General features: G+C 45.4%; 1 protein-coding gene across 8 annotated transcripts in view; it reads left to right on the top strand.

Moving 5' to 3' along the window:
- Nucleotides 1-25,541, top strand: part of TRIO (trio Rho guanine nucleotide exchange factor) — a 362,508-nt gene that overhangs the window by 111,191 nt on the left and 225,776 nt on the right. For all 8 annotated transcript variants that reach the window (XM_045163663.1, XM_045163664.1, XM_045163662.1 and 5 more), the window contains exon 2: nucleotides 18,686-18,760. In XM_045163663.1, the coding sequence (XP_045019598.1) occupies nucleotides 18,686-18,760 (75 nt within the window). The remainder of the gene's footprint in view (nucleotides 1-18,685; nucleotides 18,761-25,541) is intronic.

The following is a 25,541-nucleotide window of genomic DNA, read 5'->3' as shown; positions in this document are numbered from 1 at the left end:
TAGCACCCACCCCTCCTCCTGTTTTGAGGTTTCTAGGTGGAGAATTGGCTGATGTCATACTGTGAGCTTTCACAGAACCATCTGGGCTTGCTTTCCGCAAGGAACAAAGAAGGGAAACTTAGTGTGGCTTTTTCATCACTTTAAAAACTTATTTTCGAATGAGTTTGCCTTTAACAAGTGGGCAGGAGGAGAAGGGCATGACAGAGGACGAGATGGTTGGGTGGCATCACTGACTCGGTGGACATGAGTTTGAGCGAGCTCCGGGAGATGGTGACGGACATGGAAGCCTGATGTGCTGCAGTCCATGGGGTTGCAGAGTTGGACATGACTGAGCGACTGGACAGCCTGGGACAGTGTACACACGAAGGCCAGCAATTTGGGTGCTGTTCATCGCCGGGACTTACCACGTGTCTAGGGAAGAGTCCTGTTTGTTCCTGTTCATCTATTAAAATGAGAGATGACTGGATTAAAACGAGAGACGGAAGGTGGAAGATGAGGACACAAAGCACTCTATCTGCCTTCTGGCCTTGGGGTAGCTTCGCAGGGGGTAGGGAGGGACCTCCTCCTCTTGGTTTCAGGCTTTCCTGGGGGGGCAGGACTTGTGCAGGTGGGGGCCACAGACATGGGAGCCAGGTGCCCTCTTCCTTGTGGCGCCAAGCCAGGTCACGCCAGCAGTCCCCCAGACTTGGTGTCCCTAGCCAGCGACACCCTTCAGTCCCTCCCCACTCCCCCTTTGAAGCCTGGAAAGGTATCTTACTCCAGTGGACAGGCTGCTGACAATAGAGGGTTGGAAAGGGAGCACTTTTTCAGTTATTAAAATGTTAATCGTCACCATTTTACTCCAGATCTCTTCCAGAAAGTTGGTTCCTTTCATGTGCCTTTCAGTCTCATCAGTTTTCACTTCTTATTGTATTTTGGTTTGCCCCCTTCCACAGGACAGGCTGAGCAGGACCCCGAGACAGCTCAGGTGTAAGCTGGGTGCCCCTGGGTGGGGGGGGGAGTGTGACCAAGAGGTCAGGATAGCTGCAGACTCTTAGGCAGAAGAGAGGCCTTCCCAGGTGGCTCAGATGGTAAAGCATCTGCCTGCAATGCTGGAGACCTGGGTTCAATTCCTGGGTCGGGAAGATCCCCTGGAGAAGGAAATGGCAACCCACTCCAGTATTTTTGCCTGGAAAATTCCATGGACAGAGGAGCCTGGTAGGCTACAGTCCATGGGATCGCAAAGAGTCGGACACGACTGAGCAACTTCACTCACTCATTCACTTAGGCAGAAGACTACTCTGACTTTTGAATTGCCTTATAGTTCCTTAAATTATTTATAGTCCATCTCATGCGTGCGTGCTCAGGAGACAGGAATTGCCAAGGTGAATCGCTGATTTTTAAAAAGTAAGTTTTTTTGGTGGGTTTCGATGATAACTGCCCATGATGCATCCCCTTATAGAATGCAGTGATCGAAGGTAAATGGGCCAAGTTTACCCAAATCCATTATTTTAAAGCACTTAGCAAACCTGTCGGAGAAGGCAATGGCACCCCACTCCAGTACTCTTGCCTGGAAAATCCCATGGACAGAGGGGCCTGGGGGGCTGCAGTCCATGGGGTCGCTAAAAGTCAGACACGACTGAGCGACTTCACTTTCACTTTTCACTTTCATGCATTGGAGAAGGAAATGGCAACCCACTCCAGTGTTCTTGCCTGGAGAATCCCAGGGATGGGGGAGCCTAGTGGGCTGCCGTCTATGGGGTCGCACAGAGTCGGACACGACTGAAGCAATTTAGCAGCAGCAGCAGCAAACCTGTTCATCTGAGGATAAGCTGCTTCCTCGGAAGTCAGTGGTACTTGGTGTTCTAGGTGCTGTTTGCCCGCTGGGTAGTATCCTTGGGATTCTCATCCATTCCGTTTCACAGATGGAGGTGCCTCCATGGTCTTCCCACTGCAGGGATGGAGACATGGCAGCCAGGTTCCAGCCCCGACTCCTCCTTGCTGGACACTGTAGTCCCTTGACAGGAAATTTCCTTTCCAGTCCTGGCAGCTCGATGTCAGGTGCTGTCCATCAGTGTTTAACACCGGGGAGGGGGTGGTGGCCTGTAGCTTTAACACCCCCTTCCATACTCCCCGCTCACCTGTAGGATCTGCGCCATCTCTCCCTGGGAAGGAAGTCGTCTGTAACCCTGGGCGGTCCGAGCACCTGGGCAGCAGGTGTGCTGAGGTCCCAGTGCCTCCTCCGGGGAAGGCCCTGCAGGTGCAGGCAAGGGCTGGTGGATGAGGGAGTCCCACACACCTACATGTAAATGTCCTTCCTGCCTGTCTGTTTGCATTTCTGTACTTGCATTTGCATTTCTATACTAATTGGGAAAAAATGTTCCCTGGGCTTCCCGGTGGAGAGATACTGCCTCTTTTCCTCGCCATCAGGGCCTGAGCAATTAGGGGATCAGAGAAAGGAAAACAGGTTCCCCAGCCTGCATGGCTTAAAAGCTTTGGGTCTTAGCCCTCTCTGATTGGAGCCACCGGGCAAGTCTAAGGAAGTCAGCTTTCCGGAGAGCTTGCCCTCCCTTACTCCAGCACCTCCTCCCCCATCCAGTCCTCCCACCTCTACCTCAGTTTCTTATTGCGGACCCCACAAGCGAGCAGGTAGAGACCCCACGGATCACGGCTGCTCCTGCCCGCCCCTCCCCCCTCCCCTGCCCCGAGCGGGTCTCAGCCCCTGGAGTGTCAGTGGGGGGACCAGGTGGGATGGTAGCATTGGGGTCCCGCAGTTGGAGTGTCTTCCGCATTCGTGAGGGTCCACACCCCCGCTGGAGCACTCCTCAGCCTTGCTGGCGCCACTGTCTGAGCCCAGAGTGAATCCAGGGCGGAGATGCTGCCAGGCGTAGGCTGGTACCTCCTCCGGTTCCCGGGGTCTCCAGCAGCGATTCCCTCCCAGAGGGGCATGTCTGTCCTCTTTCCCTTGGGAATTTGCATCTTTTTTTTTTTTTCCCTTTTCTTAATGAATATGCATGAGAATCCCAAGTGAGAGATGAGTCAGTCCACATTAAACCCATTTTTTATGTCAAAATTTGTTTTGCCATCAGTGTATCTGAATTTATGTGGCTTAATAAACATATTTTAAGCAGAATTTATAAAGTGTACTTTTGTGGGTATGCCGAGGGAATTTGAGGTGAAGGAGGTGGGAGGGAGAGGCGGTTAGAGAATTGAATTGGATTTCTTTGTCTTTTTTTTCCCCATTAGCCAGATGCATAACTTTTTTCAACTCTCTTTGTTGTTTCTTAAATTTCTTATTAGGAATTCAGTAGGAAGGTTAATAATAGGTCCTACTTATTAGAACTTCTTTTCCCTGCTTGCAAATGAAGGTAAGGCAGGACACCAGTACCTGAATGAAAAAAGTTTCTTTCACCTTAAAAGGCAGTGAGTCCCAAAGGCTAGGTTGCCCTGATCAGAGTTCAGTCAGTTCAGTTGCTCAGTCGTGTCTGACTCTTTGCAACCCCATGGACCGCAGCACACCAGGCCTCCCTGTCCATCATGAACTCCTGGAGTTTACTCAAATGCATGTCCGTTGAGTCGGTGATGCCATCCAACCGTCTCATCCCCTGTTGTCCCCTTCTCCTCCTGCCCTCAATCTTTCCCAGCATCAGGGTCTTTTCCAGTGAGTCAGTTTTTTGCATCAGGTGGCCAAAGTATTGGAGTTTCAGCTTCAGCATCAGTCCTTCCAATGTGTGTTCAGGACTGATTTCCTTTAGGATGGACTGGTTGGATCTCCTTGCAGTCCAAGGGACTCTCAAGAGTCTTCTCCAACACCACAGTTCAAAAGCATCAGTTCTTCGGTGCTCAGCTTTCTTTATAGTCCAACTCTCACATCCATACATGACTACTGGAAAAACCATAGCTTTGACTAGATGGACCTTTGTTAGACTTGCCCTTCTCCCTGGAAGCCACCACCCAGCAGTGTGGCCTCAGGACTGAAACTCAAACTATCTAATACCCTATTGAGCAGTCACGTCTTATTACGCTAAGTAGAGGGATCTGCAAGAAAGCTTCCAACTTAACTGTAAGTTGCATTTGGAATTCAGCCCGAAAGAAAACAAAGCAGCCACAGACACCACTTTTCTTGATTTCTAAGGTGTCCTTGCTTAGTGGGAGGGCATTGCGCAGCCCAGGTCTCACCCTGCTCCAGACTGGCTGTCTTCCATGGCCAGCAAACATCCCAAGGGCAGAACTAAGCTTGCTCCCATGGGCGTCCTCAAGCAGCGGTTGTGTCCCAAGGTGTCTCACATAACGTTATTTCTGATAACGTTTCTGGAAACAAATGAAGAAAATTTTCAAAGCAGAATAGGTTTGCTGAATAACCGGGGCCAAGCACCTGTATGTAAGCCATCAAGTGGGCTTCTGATGACGAAAGAGATCATTGTCCTCCTCTCTTCACATGTTACAACATTATTTATGCTTTGTGGTTTCCACCCTTTTAATTTTTTAAATTTAAATTTATTTATTTGTAATTGGAGGATAATTGCTTTACAATATCGTGTTGGTTTCTGCCATACATCAACATGAACCAGCCATAGGTATCTGTATGTCACCTCCCCCTTAAACTTCTCTCCAGGAGCCCCATTTTCTGTGTCAAGGACTTAGTTTTAGTGACAGTGATGGATATAAAATTTCAGTGACAAAAATCATAATTTCAGATGGATCTGTGTAGTTAATCACAACAGCATCTACATCTCTTGTAAATAACAGTACCTGTACTTGCAAGGCATATTTATTTGCCCATCAGACTCTGCTTGTTATGTTCACACTGTCAAGGCTACTTCTTGGTCTAATACGTGTTTTGTTTTGTTTTATTTCGTTTTAGATGATAAGCTTCTTAAAATCAGGAACATGTCATTTAGGGGGAGCATCTCTAGGGCTTTTGAGAACACCTTGTGTAAATATGTCCTTAATGAAAACCAAGCGATGACAAGCATAATTGTAAGCTTCGTCCAAGGACTGTACTTTCTACTTTTTGGTAGAAAGTTCTGCCAAATTCTTTGATCTTTCTTGAAGACATATTTTTCTAGTGAATATTTGTTGAAATTAGATCCAAATGGAAGTAACTTTTCAGTTCTTCAGTTAAAAATTTCATTTCTTTGTGACATTTACCATATGTGATGTGTTAATAAGGGTAAATGAGTTAACAGGAATTTTGAGGCAAAAAAAAGGACATACTGCATCATCTTCTATTTAACTGGAGGAGAATTGCTTTAGAGTGTTTTGTTGGTTTTTGCTGTACAACAGCGTGAATCAGCTATCAGCAAACACGTACCCCCTCCCTCGTGAGCCTCTCTTCCCAACTCCATCCCACCCTTTTAGGTCATCACAGAGCACCAAGCTGAGCTCCCTGCACAGATTCCCTCTGGCTGTCTGTTTTACACGTGGTGGTGTATATTTCTTGCTGTTGTTTAGCCACTAAGTTGTGTCTGACTCTTTGCAACCCCAAGGACTGTAGCCCGCCAGGCTCCCCTGTCCATGGGATTTCCCAGGCAAGAATACTGGAGTAAGTTGCCATTTCTTTCTCCAGGGGATCTTCCCGACCCAGGGATTGGACCTATGTCTCCTGCATTGGCAGGTGGGTTCTTTACCACTGAGCCACCAGGGAAGCCCAGTAGTGTGTGTAGAACATACTGTATCTTAACTTTGCTAAATGCTTTAGTAGAAACTTCGATGTTGTGTATGTGTGATTTAATGTCTCTGAACATAGCTGGCTGCTGACTTAACAATGGTTTAACTTGAGATTTTTTTCACTTTATGATGGTGTGAAAAGCATACACATTCAATGGAAACCATACTTGTAATGTTGAACGTTGATCTTTCGGGGCCAGCCTTGTGCGGTAGGCACTCCCAGGACATGCTTGCCAGTGACCCAGACCTGCAGCTCCCAGACAGCTGCCCATTCACGGGGGTAAACAACCAATACGCTTAAAGTCATTTTGTACCCAAGACAGGCTGCCCTGGTTTTTTTGTTTTTACTTTCAGTACAGTATTCAATAAATTACAAGAGACATTGAGTACTTCATTATAAAATAGAATTTGTGTTAGATGATTTTGCCCAATTTTCAGCTAATGTAAGTGTTATGAGCACATGTACGATGGTCTTGCCTAAGTTATGATGTTCAGTAGCTTAGGTGTATTAAATGCATTTTCAATTTAATAAACTTCTGACTTTTATGATGGGTTTATCTGGATATAACTCCATTGTAAGTTGAGGAAGAACTATATGGTATTTTTGTTTAGTTGCAGTCTCTGGACGCTGGCACTCGGACTGCACGGAGATCAAATTAGTTAGTCCCAAAGGCAATCAACCCTGAATAGTCACTGGAGGACTGATGCTGAAGCTGAACCTCCAGGTATTTGGCCACCTGACGCGAAAAGCAGACTCTTTGGAAAAGACCCTGGTGCTGGGAAAGACTGGGGGCAAGAGAAGGGGGCGACCGAGGATGAGATGGTTGGATGGCATCACTGACTCAATGGACCTGAGTTTGAGCAAACTCTGGGAGATACTGAAGGACAGGGAACCCTGGCATGCTGCAGTCCATGGGGTTGCAAAGAGTCGGACGTGACTTAGTGACTGAACAACAACTGGACACTCAAATTAATTGGTAGCTTATTAAAATATTCAACCTTGATTTCTCTCTTTCCCTTTAATGGAAGGATAATCACCATAGTGTCTAGAAGACAGAAGGGATTGATGAGTGTTTGCTGCTGAACCCAAGGAGCTGGGAGGAAGATCCATGGGGAGGGTTGTGGCTTCTGCATCCTGGCTGCCTTCTACCCCTTCTCATGCCATCTGAGCAGCAGGACGTATTCAGAAGCAGAACCTTAGCATTTTAGGGTTCACGGAAAGAAAGCTGGGGCCTTCTTTGTGAAGAGAGGCAGGAATAAACCTAAATTTAAACGCAAGTCTTGGTTCATAGATTAGGGATTAAGTCTCTTTAACTTAGATGTGCAGACCGACTGCAAAACTTTGGCTTGGCCTCTTGTGCTTGTTTGTTCTGTACCCTTGATGCTCCTGGTTGGTAACGAGGCAGGTTGTCCTGGGTGATGTACTCCAGATCTGCTGGGATGTTACTGTTGGTGATAGATGACACCCGAAGGGTTTGGAGTGCTGTGGGGGTGCAGGGTGGGGGTCTCATCCAGCACTGGAGGGCTCTCCAAGGCTTCACAGATGGGGCAGGATTGGTCTACGGAGGAGATGGGAGGGTAAAGGCTGTGTGTGTTCATGTGTGTGTGTGTGCATGTTGGGGGCTGGTTCTGGCTGATTGGGGAACAGTGTGTGTGTGCAGGTTCAGCTGTGAGCAAGGGTGGTTCACTGCAGGCCGTTAGAATTCCTGGAGAGGGTGTGGAGAGAGGGTCCCGAATGGGGGCGAGGAGTAGTGAGGCTGGAGGGGTAAGCAGGAAGAGATAAGAAAGCCTTCCTCAGTGATCAGTGCAAAGAAATAGAGGAAAACAACGGAATGGGAAAGACTAGAGATCTCTTCAAGAAAATTAGAGATACCAAGGGAACATTTCATGCAAAGATCGGCTTGATAAAGGACAGAAATGGTATGGACCTAACAGAAGCAGACGACATTAAGAAGAGGTGGCAAGAATACACAGAAGAACTGTACAAAAAAGATCTTCACGACCCAGATAATCACTATGGTGTGATCACTCACCTAGAGCCAGACATCCTGGAATGTGAAGTCAAGTGGGCCTTAGAAAGCGTCACTACGAACAAAGCTAGTGGAGGTGATGGAATTCCAGTTGAGCTCTTTTAAATCCTGAAAGATGATGCTGTGAAAGTGCTGCACTCAATATGCCAGCAAATTTGGAAAACTCAGCAGTGGCCACAGGACTGGAAAAGGTCAGTTTTCATTCCAATCCCAAAGAAAGGCAATGCCAAAGAATGCTCAAACTACCGCACAATTGCACTCATCTCACACGCTAGTAAAGTCATGCTCAAAATTCTCCAAGCCAGGCTTCAGCAGTATGTGAACCGTGAACTTCCTGATGTTCAAGCTGGTTTTAGAAAAGGCAGAGGAACCAGAGATCAAATTGCCAACATCCGCTGGATCATGGAAAAAGCAAGAGAGTTCCAGAAAAGCATCTATTTCTGCTTTATTGACTATGCCAAAGCCTTTGACTGTGTGGATCACAATAAACTGTGGAAAATTCTGAAAGAGATGGGAATACCAGACCACCTGACCTGCCTCTTGAGAAATCTGTGTGCAGGTCAGGAAGCAACAGTTCGAACTGGACATGGAACAACAGACTGGTTCCAAATAGGAAAAGGAGTACGTCAAGGCTGTATATTGTCACCCTGCTTATTTAACTTCTATGCAGAGTACATCATGAGAAACGCTGGACTGGAAGAAGCACAAGCTGGAATCAAGATTGCCAGGAGAAATATCAATAACCTCAGATATGCAGATGACACCACCCTTATGGCAGAAAGTGAAGAGGAACTAAAAAGCCTCTTGATGAAAGTGAAAGTGGAGAGTGAAAAAGTTGGCTTAAAGCTCAACATTCAGAAAACAAAGATCATGGCATCCGATCCCATCACTTCATGGGAAATAGATTGAGAAACAGTGTCAGACTTTATTTTTCTGGGCTCCAAAATCACTGCAGATGGTGACTGCAGCCATGAAATTAAAAGACGCTTGCTCCTTGGAAGGAAAGTTATGTCCAACCTAGATAGCATATTCAAAAGCAGAGACATTACTTTGCCAACAAAGGTCCATCTAGTCAAGGCTATGGTTTTTCTAGTGGTCATGTATGGATGTGAGAGTTGGACTGTGAAGAAAGCTGAGTGCCAAAGAATTGATGCTTTTGAACTGTGGTGTTGGAGAAGACTCTTGAGAGTCCTGTGGACTGCAAGGAGATCCAACCAGTCCATTCTAAAGGAGATCAGCCCTGGGATTTCTTTGGAAGGAATGATGCTGAAGCTGAAACTCCAGTACTTTGGCCACCTCATGCGAAGAGTTGACTCATTGGAAAAGACCCTGATGCTGGGAAAGATTGAGGGCAGGAGGAGAAGGGGATGACAGAGGATGAGATGGCTGGATGGCATCACTGACTGGATGGACGTAAGTCTGAGTGAACTCCGGGAGTTGGTGATGGACAGGGAGGCCTGGCGTGCTGCGATTCATGGGGTTGCGAAGAGTCGGACATGACTGAGGACTGAACTGAACTGAACTGAGGGGTAAGCGGACGTCAGGTCTTGAGGACCTCTGTGCCACGTCTCGGAGTCTGGACTTGATTGGACGTGTCGACTAAAAAATACAGTCACAACCTGAAAGTAAGAGTTATTTTATTTTGGTGGGGATATTTAGGACTCTGAGTGCAGGAGAAGATAACTGAGAAAACTGCTCTAAGGAGGTAGGGGTGGGAAGTCAGGCTCTATGCAATTTGCAACAAAGGGAGCAGGCAGTCTGAACATCAAAGATCAGGTATCAAGTTAAGGAATTTATAGCATTCTGTGCAGCTGAGGATGCAAGGCAGTGGATCCCTGAATTCACTCCTTTCGTGTGCAGCTCAGCTCTCCGGGCCAGTCCTGTTTCCTTGATCATCTTGCTGCTTGCATTCTCCTAGCTCCTCAGCAGTCACCGTGGGGGCTGGCGGCATCTGCTGGATCTCAGTTTGGGGAGCCCTCGTTCACATTTGGAGACCAGAAATCGCTGATGGTGGTGACAAGTCTTGTTTATTAATATGGCAGGAGATATTTTCATTTCACAGTAGCCTCTGGCGAATTTTAGGGGAGTGGATTTGGGAGATGTGCATTCAGGGGGAGGGTGCCAGAATGAATCCCAGGGAGTCGTGAGCATCCATTAGGAGGTTGTTGGAGGCACACATGCAAGGGTCATGCTGGTTGGTGGACACAGTACTCCCGAGTGTGCAAGAGAGGATGGGGGCAGGGCCAGCCCGGGTTCCTGGTTAAGTCGTGCGGTGGGTGGTTTGTAGGGCCCGGTACTGCACTGGGACCCACACCGTGGGGACCAGGTCTGGGAAGATGCGTGAGAGTTCAGGGTTAGATATTTGGGGAAGACCGTACCCCAGGCACCTGCCCACTGGTTCACCACCCCTCTTTGTTCCAGCCAAGACTGACCACAACCATCTCTCCCCATAAATCCTACATCTTAGACCACATCTCTCATTCTGATTTCCTGTCGCTGCATTTTTCCACACTTGTGTGTCTCTCACTGTACAGCCTTACTACTCATGTTGCTTTGCCAAACACACTGAATTCAACAAAAGGACCCTAGATTACGCTGGATGTGCAAGTCACCCCAGATCAGAGCAAATCAGTGCATACCAAGAGGAGTTTTAATACCACCCATTTATACCACTTCTCTGTAATCGAGAGCCTTTTTGTAGGTAATAATCAAAAAGATATTTAAGGGAAAGAGTAGATTTATAGCTTTATTTTCCAAAGCCTTTTACAGAATTTGATTGTGATGTGCATTAAAAAAATATACATGTCTATTAGATTTTTTTATTTGGTAGATGGTTAGGGTGCTACCATTTATGGATTGTTTGCTGTAATGATTAAAGAAGTTGCGTTTTAGCATTCAGCCTTGGTTGATTTGATCCAGTTGTATGGTTGTATGACTGTTACTCGTTGGCTGCAAATTAACTTTTTAAACAGCTTTCCTGAGAGGCTGCTCCTTGTGTAAAGCAAATCTTACTTGATGTCCGTCAGCACACAGAGCTATATGTCTGCAAGTGTGTGTGTGTGTAAATGTAAATGTAGTTTAGCATGAGTGATAGGTCCCAAGATGCAGCCTGGGGGAGCTTCCCCCAGAGGCCTCTCCGGCAGTACCAGCATAAACACAGCCAGACGGGTTCTTTCTCTTGGCATCAGACAGACATGAGGATAAGGTTTCTCTGTGCTTGGCCCCGTGCTGGCCCCCGGGGAGGCAAAGATGAGTGGCACATCTGGGCACATGGATCTTTTTTGATTTATGAGATTGTAGAACTCCCACCCCCACTCCTTTTTTTTGGTACTCCTCTTCCTATTTTGACTGTTGGAATATTTCCTTTCATTGGCCTATTAGTTATGCTTTTAAATTAACCTCTAACACAGTTACCATGTAATTAAATCGTCAAATGTTAAAAATTCTACAGATGTTTTCATTACAGTAAAGTATGTATAATAGTCAAAATATTCTTGTTATGGTTTCTTTTTTGTGTATGTGGTTATTTTTCTTTGTTTTTCTGTATTTTGTGCTCAAGACATTAAAAGTCAGAGCTCTTTTAAGTTGAAACATTCTTAACAGCCTCGAATCAATCAAACCTCTCTCGCAGTATGATGTTACAGGCTATTGCTTCTAAAATTATGTGAAGGAATAAATCAGTGAGCCTGACAGTTATTATAACCATAAAGGTTATAAGTAAAAATTATAATGCTGCAGTATGAAACCCCATCCATATTCCTGCGTGGTGGCCTGTGAACATGTCCCTGTTCTTGGTATAAACACTTCACTTTATATGCAGTCTGTTGCTGCTGCTGTTCAGTTGCTAAGTCGTGTCGACCCTCGTAATGGTCTTGTGTGTGTGGACTGCACTTACAGATATATGGAAAAATAATATGTCTTGCATTGTTTTGATTTTTTATATATTAGTAAAAAATGATACATACAGCATTTGATTTACAACCTTGTTCCCCCGCCCCCCGCCCCAACATCTTCAGAGAGGATGCAGGCTTACAGCTTCCTTCCTACGCAACACTGATCTCAGTGCTTGCCGGGCCAAAAGCCCTGATAGCGCAAACCGCGTGCCCCGCGCGGCACCGCTCCCCGTGATCCGTGACTAATCCTGCAGGCACTGCAGAGAAAGGTCCGGACTCGGAACTGCGGACGGCCTGCCTGGAAAGGGTGACGTCACCTCTGTCTGCGCGTGCGCGCGGCCGCTGATGCAGAGATGTATCACCCAGCTCTTTGTGCTCTAGGGTGCGTGCGCGCGCGGCTCTCCCCTAAATAAAGTAATGAGTAAAATAAGGTGATCACCACCAAGACTCCGTACTAATAGGAACCCTCCAGCTTACTGCTGCACGTTGCTTTTCTTTGTTCTTTCAAGATGCTGCTTTATTTATTAATACTTTTTTTTTTTTTTTGCTGCCACAAGCTGTGTTTTTATAAGGATGGGAATCTTTGCAGTCCTCCCCCACTTTCAGGTTTCCCACTTAGTAAATACTAAAGTAGAACGGCTGACAGGCAAATGCAACCTCTGAAAACTGAAAATGGATGAGCAGGGCAGTTTGCCTTGTCTTTTAGGGACAAATCCCAGTGAAGGAGGTGAGGTGGGCTGTTCAGAACAAGGTGCCAGTTCATTGGTTACAGCTCAAATGGGGAAGAAATGACAGTATTTTTTTTCCCCTAACACTGTTTTTACTTAAAAAAGAATTGACTCATGTAGTTAGAGGATTAGGTATAATTTCAAATGACTAGTAATATATGTCAGTAGTCCCAGGAGAAATATGGAGGGAAAATACTAACCTGTGTTTTGGTTTAGACTTTTAAAAATTTGATTCATTTTTAAAACTCATTTGCTTTGCTTCATCTTAATTCTTTTTAAAACAGCTACATAAATTTTGTTGGGATGATGTGCGGCATAAAAGCTTTTTGCTCATTGTAAAAATATTTCTGTGGTGCTTACTTTTTAAATTAAAAAAATAACAACACGTTGGGGGGGGGGGGCAGGTGGCTCTTCCTTTTCTGTTTGTTGTTTTTAAAAAATCTGATACCAAGGAAGTGACCAAGCCTGTGAGCATTCTGGTCAGCAGTGACTCGCTTCAGAAGGTATTTGTTCAGAGTAACAATGCAGTACCTCCCTGTAGAGTGGAGGGGTAAAAAATAAGTTGATTCGACCAGTGGGGTATTAGATAGTTTGAGTTTCAGACCATTGGTACAACTAAAAGATTTTCCATTGTTGAATAACTTGTGGAATGTTTACTCTTAGGACCCAGAGGTTAATTTTCCTTGTTAGAAGTGTAAGTCATACTATAGGCATCTGAACAATACCGAGCTTAATAGTTTACAAACCTGAAACAGAAAGTGCCAGGGAACACCGGGGTGCCTCTTGGGGGGTTTCAGGGGCAAGAAGCTGGAGAAGTATGTTCTGTTAGTTCGTTCGTCCGCTCATTCATTCCTTCATTCAGCCCATGTTCATTGACCATCCTGTGCCTGCCATCTGGGAAACAGCAGGGAAAGAAACAGACGTGTCCTCTGGCTTGCAGGTGGATTTAGAGGAAGAGAGGGGAAAAGCGGTCCTCCTGATGGGTAACGTAATACAAGTCACTTTACGGAATGTAGATAATTTGGAAGTGGGGGGGATTGAAACAGATCACAAATCAAGAGACTGCTGAGCTAACTAGCAATCTGAAAGGTGATAGCAGAATCAATTTTGGCAAGTCACATCATGCTGAACCTGGAGGACGGGGTTTGGGATATTTTTAAATGAAATGTTAAAATCTCTGAATATTCACATATGATTGCTTGAGGGAAAAGGTGTTATTTGTGTTGACTGAAACCAAAGGAACGAGGAAGGAAGGTCATCAACCACTAACTGCACATTTGTGTTCACAATGATGAAATCAGATTTGTAGGTGCCCCGCCCCCCTCCCAGTAGCATTCAAGAAACCTCAAGATCTAGAGTAATATGAACGTTTATCATATGAACGTTCTGGTCAAATTTCTTTCACATTTGGTTTAAGAGAGCAGTTGTTGCCTGCCTTTTAGGCCTCCCCTGGGACATACCCTTTGCACCAAGAAGACGTTGGGTGAGCTTTGGCTGACTGCATCTTCACTGTGCCCTGAAGCTAGCATTTCATTAAAATTCACATGGGCTTCTCTGTCTCAACAAAATGTACTTTAAATTGTAACAAGTGTCCAGTCTCTCTACGCACACTTCAGTATCAGTTCAGTCGCTCATTCGTGTCCGACTCTTTGTGACCCCATGAATCCCAGCATGCCAGGCCTCCCTGTCCATCACCAACTCCCGGAGTTTACCTAAACTCATGTGCATCAAGTTGGTGATGCCATCCAGCCATCTCATCCTCTGTCATCCCCTTCTCCTCCTGCCCCCAATCCCTCCCAGCATCAGGGTCTTTTCCAGTGAGTCAGCTCCTCACATGAGGTGACCAAAGTATTGGAGTTTCAGCCTCAGCATCAATCCTTCCAGTGAACATCCAGGACTGGTCTCCTGTAGGATCCTGGTTGGATCTCCTTGCAGTCCAAGGGACTTGCAAGAGTCTTCTCCAGCACCGCCTGTGTAATTGGAAAAGTATGTAATTTACGAAATAGTCCAACAACTACACGTCCTCTGACTTTGGCCATTTACCTCTGTTTATTATCCCCATTCATGTTGCTTTTCTCTCTCTCTCTCTCTTTTTTTGCCCTGTCCTCAGTTTAGTCGCTGAGTCGTGTCTGACTCTTTGCAACCCCATGGACTGCAGCATGCCAGTCCATCATCAACTCCCAGAGTTTATTCAAGCTCATGTCCATCGAGTTGGTGATACCATCCAACCATCTCATCCTCTGTCATCCCCTTCTCCTCCCGCCTTCAATCTTTCCCAGCATCAGGGTCTTTTCCAGTGAGTCAGCTCTTCGCCTGAGGTGGCCAGAGGATTGGAATTTCAGCTTCATTATCAGTCCTTCCAGTGAATATTCAGGACTAATGTCCTGAAACTCTCTCTGTGAAGTTTGGCGGCCCTTGGAAGTAAAGTGCTGAGTCACGTGGTCTGTGGCACTGGTGTGGTCTGGGGTCTCGCAGTTGTCCCTCTGAGATGGCATTCACCAGTCCTCTCCCCAGAACGCTGAGAGTGTGGAAGGACAGACGTGTGCTTCCAGCATGGTTGCTGGGTGTATCCTTTGTTCCACAAGTTTAAGAGCCACAGCTTGGTCCTTTTATGTATCAGGAAGCCTGGCAGTAGGAGTTATCCTATCTGTAGTGTAGTCTGGAATCACTGGAATAGCCCAGAAGCCATTTATTTGTAAGTTTTTTGTAGTCATGCGCTCCATTTTCATAAATAGCTCTTCAGGGCCTGGAACAGAATCTGCCTTTTGATCTGAGGACATTTCATGGCTGAGTTCTTCCTGCTTTTTATTGAAAGTTACATGATATATTTAATCTGGCTTTAGTGTGTGTGTACAGGCTGCCTCTGTCTTTTGCCTGTTTTTAAAAATGGAAACCGGGTTAAACATAATGCTTAGGTGACTGCCTAATAATAGCCACAAACTCAGTGTCTTGGTGTGGTTAGTTTTATGGTTCTCTTTTTTGTTTTGTTTTTTCTGTTTTCTGTTTTAGATGTTTTCACTGTCAATTTTTAAAAACAGTAACATCTCTTCTTCTGTGGCATATTCAACAAAAATATTGCAGTGAAACTATTTAGAATTTACATTCTCGTCTATGTTGGGACATGTACATATATCATAATAAACACATTTCCACACCAGTTTAGCCATTGACTCACATGTCTTTCTTCCTCTGGAAAAATGGTGAATCTTACTTAATCTAGAGAGGCTATTCAGGAACTGGTTGGCTAGAGTAGCTGCTTTTAAGACACTGAGGATCCACGGGAGCCAGTCTGTGGCTTACAGTGGGGCATGGCAGGTGAAGGCTGTTTCGTTTCCTTCACTTTTGTTTTCCCATCAGTACAATCATCTTCCTGTGCGGCGGCCGGAACATGGCAGTTCTAACTAGCATCATTCGCGCCATCAAGGTCATTAATAAATATTGTAGCCTAGAGTCGGCAGGAATTGTCAAGTACGCTGGCCTCTCCTGGGGTCCCTGCCCAGGAATCGGGACCTTCTTCTTGCTGAGGGTTGTATGACAGGCAGTCCTTCTGCTGTGGTGTGGAGCCCAGGACAGCCGTGTCAGTGGCATCTCCCTGAAGGCTCTGCCCTGTCCTGGCTGGGGCGCCTGCGGGCACAGGCTGTTGAGGAAGCGGCCGGAAGCAGCGTTTTCTTATCTGGTGGTGGTGGAAGGGAATCCTCTTTTCAAATCCCCATGGGATTGAGGATCCGCAGCCACGGCTCGCTCCCTCCGAGCATCCTGCCATTTGATCTGCTCCTCCTTGCCACATGGGTGCCACGTGCGGCTCACAGAACTTTCCATCCCGCGCCCTGCCCTCCAGGTACTTATGAGCTCGTCTCCAGGAAGGCTGCCATGGTGCCTGATTCCTCTTTGTATTTGCCTCCCCTGCTGCCATCCATGTTCATATCAGCTGCAACTGGGATGTCGTCAGTCTTTGTGGACACATGCAGTGAACCGCCCAATGATGGGCAATAAACTCCTGAGACGATATTGCGTCCATTCAAGGGTTTTTGAAGGAAGCTTAAGGATGAAATTATAAACCACTTGGCTCCTGTCTTGCCTTTTATAAATAGCCCCTGTTTTAAAAGCTTGGTGGGTTGCCAGCGCAAGGCAAGGTATGCTGCTGCTGCTAAGTCACTTCAGTCGTGTCCGACTCTGTGCGACCCCACAGACGGCAGCCCACCAGTGCCCCCCCCCCCCCCCCACACCCCCGTCCCTGGGATTCTCCAGGCAAGAACATTGGAGTGGGTTGCCATTTCCTTCTCCAGTGCATGTAAGTGAAAAGTGAAAGTGAAGTCGCTCAGTCATGTCTGACTCTTTGCGACCCCATGGACTGCAACCTACCAGGCTCCTCTGTCCATGGGATTTTCCAGGCAAGAGTACCGGAGTGGGGTGCCATCGCCTTCTCCAAGGCGAGGTATAATGGAAAGCAAAAGAGGCTGGCAATGTGGAGGCCTGGGTTCTGTGTCGAGCGAGCTCTTTCTCAGCCAGCTGGGTAATGTGCTAAGCCCTTGGACATTTCAACGTCCATGATTTTCTTGTTGTTTAGTCACTGAGTTGGGTTGGACTCTTTGCGACTAGTTGCATCCTGTTAAACTGGGTTCTTCCTACACAGGTATTCTGTGGACAGGGTTGTTACTAATCTACCCATTCTTTGCTTCTGGGAATAATAGGTTGTAGAGACTAGATCCTGTTCGAATTCTCCCAAAGGGGCTGGTGTGGTTGCTGTTTGTGCCCTTGTCTCAGCAGGCTGGACTCCGGCCTCGAGTCAGGTCCTGGTCCTTATCCTGAGCTGGAGTCGGGGCTGCAGGGAGCTTGCCCTAAACCTGCAAGCACAGAGGTTTGGGCCAAGTTTGTCCACACACTTTGAGGCTCCCCTTCTGCTACTCATGGTTTCCCCTCTTGGTTGGAGCTCCCGAGGTCGCCCTGAGCTGTGTCCTGACTTGTTTCAGCAGCTCCAGGTGGCTTAGGCCGGGCCCTGCCCTCAAGTCCTTATAAAGGGACTTCCTCTATCCTGCTTTTGGTCCCTCTCCTGTCTGTGCCTTGAGACAGGCGGTTTTTACAGGTTTCAGCCCTGTGGCAGGGCTGGTCTGTAGGAACCGCTCAGGCACATGAGACATGGAAACTCTGATCACTTACCAAGAGCATTTTTCTTACCAAGAGCTTTCAGGTCTGTGCCTTCCATTGGCTATTACCAACTCACAGTTTGGATCCTTTCCTTATACTGTTTTGACAAAAACAGACAGGAAGATAGGGTTGGGGCAGTAGTCTTTAATTTTTTTCAAGAGATTCCTCTGCCATGAATGACAGTTACTGGGTTTAAAAAAAAATTTTTTTTTAGATGTAAGTTTATTTATTTTTAATTGGAGGATAATTGCTCCACAGTATTATGCTGGCCTCTGCCGTACGTCAACCAACATGAATCGGCCTTAGGTGTACATATGTCCCCTCCCTTTTGAACCGCCCACAGTCACTACTTTGATGAGAATGGCCAATATCTTGAACCCAGATGACCCCTGTAGAGACCTCCAAGAGTAAAATCCTGAGACATTATTACAGGTGTGAACATCCTGACCCCAAACTCCCGTGTGGGCAGCCACCCTGGCGAGTTTCGGCCGGACATGTTTGGGCTGCCAGGGTTCCCTTGGCTTAGATGGACATTGGCTTGTCCTAAACTGGGCTTCCTGGCCAGAGTATTTCCACTTGGCCTTCAGCGACGTTGGCGGGGGCGTGGGGAGAGCTGGTTTGATGTGAGAAGAGGGACCTGGGCCACCCTGTGAGGCAGGTGACACCAGGCCATCTTGGCACGTTCGCCAGTGACATTCCTCCAGGGGGGCATGACCCAGAAAACCTGGAAGGACAGAGCCAAGAGGGAGCGGTGGCCGGTCCCCAGCTATTTATAATCCCTGCTCTCCTCCCTGACACTTTTATTTTTAACCAGATTCGCAGATAGGATGTGGCTTTGAGCTCCCCCTAGAGGATTTAGTGTGCCACGAATCATAGTTGTTTTTTTTTTAAACAATGTTGCTACTTTATTTGCTACTGTTTATGTTAATCATGGAATTACAACTGAAGATTTGTGAAACAATCTGGACTGATTTCACATCTAGTCTTTTGGGGACTGATTCTTTATTTAAGGCTGGAAATGACCAAGAGAGCCTGCTTAGTCTGGGAGCCTCGGGGTCTGCATCTGCAAGTTGTTCTTCCTCATTAAAGGAGAAGGATCAGGGACTTTACTTCATAGAATAAAAAGTTAACTTCATGGGTGTAAAGAAAGCAGCTGTGTTGGCATTGGAGATAAGGATGGTTCAGAAATTAAATGACACTCAAGCAACCCAGTCATTGTATTTTCTCCTTTGTCTTTCAGGGTTTCGAAAAAACGATGAAATGAAAGCTATGGATGTTTTGCCAATTTTAAAGGAAAAAGTTGCATACCTTTCAGGTAAAGTTTAACTTTCTTATCTGCTTTATTGTTCCTTGTACCTTGATACAATGTCAGAGTCCAAAATACTAAACTATAAACTAACTCACCCATCATAACATAATAGCATTGTCATTTCAGTGGATTTTTAACTGCTTTATTCTTGTAGCGTTGGCCTAAGAATTTGTTGCCCAAAGCATTTTCTTCTAGCTGGCAGGCACATTGTTGGTCAGATAGCATTGGTAATTACAACATGTTCATGTCTGTCATTCAACACATTTTGACTACCTTCCCCAGTCAGTTAAGTAAAAGAACTGATTTTTCAAGGTCTATCATCTCAGCAAAGGTGGTGGGAATGTGACCAGATCTAGAGGTGTCCAGAATTCCCACCTTTCTTCCCGGTCCTGGAATTCCAGGAAAGCCCTCGTGTTCCCTGCCAGAGGTCCCCCGCTGAACAGTAGACCTTGGTTTTGGGGACTCCTGGCCCTCCTGCAGTGTGAAGACAGACTCTGGACTAGTCTCCCAGGCTCTGGGGCACTCACCTGCCCTTCCTCTGCACATAGAGGGTCTACTTTTGGGCCATCTGCCCAGAGGCTCCCTCCTGCCTGAACAGAACAGTCGTTGGGTATTATACCTTTTCCTAATACTTTGGCCACCTGATGCGAAGAGCCCACTCTTTGGGAAAAGACCTTGAGGCTTGGAAAGATTGAAGGCAGGAGAAGAAGGGACAACAGAGGATGAGATGGTTGGACGGCATTGCTGACTCAATGGACATGAGATTGAGCAAGCTCCAGGAGATGGTGAAGGACAGGGAAGCCTGGTGTGCTGCAGTCCATGGGGTCACAAAGAGTTGGACACAACTGAGTGACTGAACAATGACAAGCACCAACTCACGTGTTACAAAAGAGAGGTTTGCAGGAGTTTTCTGCTATGTTTGAGCAGGAAGTATCAAATATATCTGTAGATTGTCACGTGCTTTTAGACAGTTTTCCTGGATGTGTTTCCCTTGATAAATTTTTATCTTTCTCAAACAGGCACACTCTGCTGATCTGATGTCTCCTCTTGAACACATTTTATTTAAAGTTTGTAGCACGGCTAGCTGCTCTGATATGTTCTGTGGGTCATTTCAGCGTGTGGGACGAATATATACTTAGGACGCAGCTTCCTGTGGTGTTTTGCTAATGTTATTTCGCTTTCTGTCTCATAGTGTTTCTTGGGCCCTGTTGAACACTGTTTGATGGTTTTGCTGAAGTAAATCTAACTCAAAGTGACTTTGAAAGGTTAATAGAAAAGTAAGAGGTTCATGAAAAGAAGACACTTTTTTTTTTTTTTTTAACTTTTTCGTCTTTATTTTGTATGGGGTCTAGCCAATTAACAATGCTGTGATAGTTTCAGATGAACAGGGAAGGGACTCAGCCACGCATACACATGTGTCCATCCTCCGCCAGCCCCCACGCCCCCGCATCCAGGCTGGCACGTAACCCTGAGAAGAGTTGCATGTGCTGTACAGCAGGTCCTTTTTGATTATCCATTTTAAACACAGCAGTCTGTATGTACATGACCATCCCAAATTCCCTAACTATCCCTTCCCCTGCTGCTGCTGCTAAGTCGCTTCAGTCGTGTCCGACTCTGTGCGACCCCATAGACGGCAGCCCACCGGGCTCCCCTGTCCCTGGGATTCTCCAGGCAAGAACACTGGAGTGGGTTGCCATTTCCTTCTCCAATGCATGAAAGTGAGAAGTGAAAGTGAAGTCGCTGAGTCATGTCCGACTCTTAGCGACCACATGGACTGCAGCCCACCAGGCTCCTCCGTCCATGGGATTTTCCAGGCAAGAGTACTGGAGTGTGGTGCCATTGCCTTCTCCACCAGCTACCAAAGATTAGTTTTCTAAGTCTGTGAAGAAGATACTTTTGATTGTTGGAAAAACTTGGTTAAAAAAAAAAAAAAGTGAAAGGGGAGGGAAAAAGCCCTTCTTGATGCATGGCAACCCACTCCAGTATTCTTGCCTGGAGAATCCCATGAGCAGAGGAGTCTGGCAGGCTATATGGTCCATAGGGTCCCAGAGAGTCTAACACGACTGAAGTGACTTAGCATAACACACACACCACAGTTTTGCAGTATTCCTAATTTTTGACCAGAATTGGCCAGTTAAAGTAGCGTGAGGTCCTTGCTGTTGCCTTAAACTTGCTGTTATCTTATTTAGGAAGGGAAAAGAGACTGTCATCGGCCCCCAAAGAGCCCTGTTCCCAATCCCAGGTTCCTCCACCACTCCTCTGATGTACTTTTTGCTCTGACTCCATTTTAAAAGACATCAGGGGTATTTAATATTATGGTAACTTTGTAAAAGCTCTCCATGTGAATGACTTTTAGTAAATTAAATCAAAGTGCACTAACAGGGCTTTGAAAAAGCAGGCCAAAGGATCAGAGATTTTGTGAGATACCTATGAGCTCAAGCTCTCTTAAGAAGCCAGCATGGATGCCTTGAACTTGAATATATCTGATCCTCATTCTCACCTCCAGGTACCCGGAAAAGTAGTCCTCATTGCACTTAAGTGAGATAGCACAGAACTGTTTTCCCCATTCAGAGGGGGAAGTAAATGAGGTGAAATGACACATCTAACGTCTGGTGAAGTCAGGAGGAGGGGCAGTAACAGAAGCGCCCTGTAGTTTAGTGTTGGATGTATGTAAGGTATATTTATAGTTTGCATATTTAGTGTATTACATATATTTAATGTCCTGCATGTGTGCACATTTAATGTATGTGTATATATTGGGTTGGCCAAAAAGTGTGTTAGGGTTTTTCCAGAAGCTGTGATGAAAAAACCTGACCGAACTTTTTGGCCAACCCTACATACATATATAATGTCAGCCTCTGCATGTTCCTATGCCATTAGGGTTTGGGCCTTAAAAGAACTCACAGGCAACCTCCGTTTTTTTTTATCCCTTAACTTTTTATCATGGCACATTTCAACATCCCTAAGGAGAGAGACTAGTATAATGAATTTCTGTGAATCCATGGATCACTTCAATAAACTTGTTTCATCTATGTTCCTTGAAAATCTTTTTTAAAAATCCTGTTTATTATTAATAGACATAGAAGGGAATTAATAACTCTTTAATAATAATAGCTCGTTAAAAACTAATCAGTATTCATGTTTCCCTGGTTGTCTCATAAATTTGTCTTTCCAGGATGTACATTGCAGTTGGTTGATGTGTCTGATGTATCTTTTTAATCTTGAGGCTCTTCCTCTCTTCTTCATTCTTTTTGTCTTACTCATTTATGTTTATTTATTAAGTGAGGAAGCAGTGTTTTCCTGTAGATTACCCTACATTTTGTTGGTTGCAGCCTTGGGTGCTCATTTAACATGTTCCTTGCCCTTGGTTTCCTGTGAATTAAGAGCTGGATCTTGCTGCTTGATTAGACTTAACTTAGATTTTGTAGGAAATAGACAAAGTATTTTAATGGGTAGTGTTGGGTAGTTCTCCTAGGAGTTTTATTGGGAGAGTCTGGTGTCTCTTTTATGTTGTTTAGCATTCATTGATATTTCTTGCTTAGATCTAGTACTTTCTTAGGGTTGCAAAATGGTAATATTCTAGTTGGGCTTGCCAGGTGAGACTAGTGGTAAAGAATCTGTCTGCAGTGCGGGAGACATGGGCTCAATCCCTGAGTCAGAAGCTCCCCTGGAGAAAGAAATGGCAACCACTGCCGTATTCTTGCCTGGGAAGTCCCATGGACAGAGGACTACAGTCCATGGGGTCGCAAAGAGTTGAATGACTAAAGTGACTTAGCACTCACACATAATATCCTAATTCTACCCTTTTTTCTTCATGTATCAACTTGGATATTCCATAAAGAGAAATGTCCCATTGTCAGCTTCGTGGTTTCCCTGAGTTCATACAGAAAAGGAAAATCCATGATTGATTCCTGACCTTTATTTCCAGGCAAATTAAAAAAAAAAAATCATTAGTCATTTCAGACACATAAAAAAGTGCTGAGATTTTTTTCATTTTGAGCTCCTGATTTTAAATATATCTGATGTTTCCATTGTGTATATATATTTTCTTATGAAGTTAAATTTTTTTCATCCTTGGCTAGTGGGAGCCTCTTCAGATTGGCTCTGAAATCCAGGTACCGTGGTAATAGAGCTTGTCTCTCTGCTGATGTGACAGGATGTTTCAGGCCCCTCTGAATCTGTTTCCTGCTCCGTGTCTGCAATCAGCCGTTTCTCTAAAGTGTCCTGGCTCATTCGCGTGGGGCGTAGTGCAAGGTGCTGAGGAAGCTGCTCTTCTGGCGGGGCACGTTTCTGAGTCAGATATCGTACGTGTGTTTATATATATATGTTTTCTAAATGAGAAATGATGTCAGGGCTTTGTACTAACATTTCCAGGTCAAATATAGAATTACAGGTATTTTATTTTTCTTTGATTTTGTATTTCTGTCTCCTTGTCTTTTCCTTATGCTAAACATCTTAGTTCCTACCTCATCAACTTAATTACCTACCTACATTGTAGTACGGATGGTGTCACCATAGTATGAAGACCAGATGCAGTTCAGCAGTTGTTCTTTTTGCCATCCTAAGGATATGTGCCACTAAGAGTGTGCAGCAGCCCTCCTGTGTTTTAAAGTCACACAAAATAGTTCCTCTACCTGTGGGTCGTGTTCCTCCCAACCTGAAACTTAGGATCATTTATCTTATTTTACTTTACATTTTTAAGGCTTAAAAAACAACCACCCAATCTTGCTTCAGTATTAAGTAAAATGTATATACATCATTTGAGGGTTAAAAACTAAAAAAAAAATAAAATAAAAGTTAAAAAAATAAGGTGTACTCAAATCTAGTTTCTCTCCCTGCCTTCTCTGCCTTGTACCTTTCCTCTTCAATAGATAACCTTTTTTTGCTTTGGTTTTCTTTGGTTTTTAGTTTATTTCTTATTCTTTTAAATGTGTCCTTCTATCCATCCATCTATTCTTATCTCCTCCCCCGACCCTGCCTCCTCCACCCCGTCCTGACCAAACAGTGATTTGTTCTGCACCATTTTCTCTGCTTTGCTTCTTTCTTTTTAAAACAGCAATCTAGAGAGCAGTGTGCAGCAGAACAAACAGAGATTCCTTATTCCTTTCACAGTTGTACATAACGCTGCTGTGTACAGAAGTGAAAGTCGCTCAGTCTTGTCGACTCTTTGCGACCCCATGGGCTATACAGTTCATGGAATTCTCTAGGCCAGAATACTGGAGTGGGTATCCTTTGCCTTCTCCAGGGGATCTTCCCAACCCAGGGATCGAAGCCAGGTCTCCCACATGTGGGCAGATTCTTTACCAGCTGAGCCACAGGGAAGCCCTGTGTGCAGAGACTGTAGTTTATCCCGTCAGTTGTCTGTTGATGAGTTACTCTCTCAGCGTAGCTTTTCCAGGGCAGAGTGAACATTGACCTTTGGACCTGGGGGATTGACAGGAATATAGGATTTGATTGCCTAGAGTGTCGCTGTTAGTGTGGTGACCACTGACCTTAGTTGTGGTCTCAGTTTTGCAGAAAATTCTGCATTTCTTGGAAAGGTAAAGAGGACCTCCTATCAGTTGTATGTATTTTTGCTAGCTTCTAGCACCGTCTGAGGCCAGTGACCCAACTGGAAGGTCGGGCACCTCTGGAGGCCTTCCATACACTGTGCGTGCATGCTCTGTGCGTGGGTGCTCAGTTGTGTCGGACTCAGGGAGTCGTGTCAGACACTGACTCCCTGGACTGTAGTCCACCAGGCTTCTCTGCATGGAATTTTCCAGGCAAGGATACTGGAGTGGATGGCCATTTCCTTTTCCAGGGGATCTTCCTGACTCAGAGATCGTCTCTTGCTTTTTCTGCATTGGCAGATGGATTCTTTACCACTAGCGCCACCTGGGAAGCCCCCATACGCTGTACAGAGTCTTAAGGTTGTCCTAAGGTTGTCTTAGGTAAGTTTCTGATTCCCAGGACTCAGCAGGAACGAGGTAGGAGCGGTGAGCATGTGAAGGTCAGGGCTGGCCCCATGATGGCCTCGAGCAGGGGCCCGGTGGACACCCTTCCAATAGCTTTGATAGCAGACTTAATAGTAGCCATAATTTCTCTTTCACGAACCACACTTTTTCAGAGCTTTGCTTTGGAAAAGTTTGCTTTTCATGGTCAGTGAGTTATTATTCCTTAGAGGGGAGTAAAGAACCATTTTCAGTGGTACTGGAAACCAGAAATTCAGATGAGGGCCATGCAGAGAAAAATATAGTCTGTTCATTGAGATTTACATTATACTTCTCAAAGTAAGAAGCTTTTCTTAAAAAAGAAGTTTGTTCTCAGTATTATGAGCTTTAAATAATACTTCAATTAACAAAAAAGACAGAAAAAATTTATTCTACTTGGGTAAAAGGTGACTTTTTATTTATTCATTTAAAAAAAAAGGGCGACTCTGAATCTGACTCTTTCTGTGGTCACAAGTTCCCTGAAGTTACCTTTTATAAGAGGAAAATGAGTGTCACCGGGGTAAGGAGAGGTGTCGCAAAGACGTTTATAGCTATTGTTATGCAGGACCTTTCCTGCCTTCTTTTTAATATTAAAATAAACCTCAGTTCATTTAGCCTTTGTGCTTCTGTAGGAGTGTTCATCAGGCATTTCCTTTTTTAACTTGCCGGTACCTGATAGTAGGTACTGTTAATTAAGTTTGTTTGGAATATAAAAAAGAGTTTGTTCCTCCATTGAATGTTTATTGAGTACCTCCTACGTGCCAGTCTGTTACCAGGAATTGAGAGGATATAAGACGTCAGTGATTGAACACAGGGGC

The sequence above is a fragment of the Bubalus bubalis genome, chromosome 19 (assembly GCF_019923935.1).
Source record: "Bubalus bubalis isolate 160015118507 breed Murrah chromosome 19, NDDB_SH_1, whole genome shotgun sequence".
Taxonomy (NCBI): domain Eukaryota; kingdom Metazoa; phylum Chordata; class Mammalia; order Artiodactyla; family Bovidae; genus Bubalus; species Bubalus bubalis.
The sequence above is the reverse complement of the archived record's forward strand: the minus strand, read 5'-3'. Positions and strand labels throughout refer to the sequence as shown.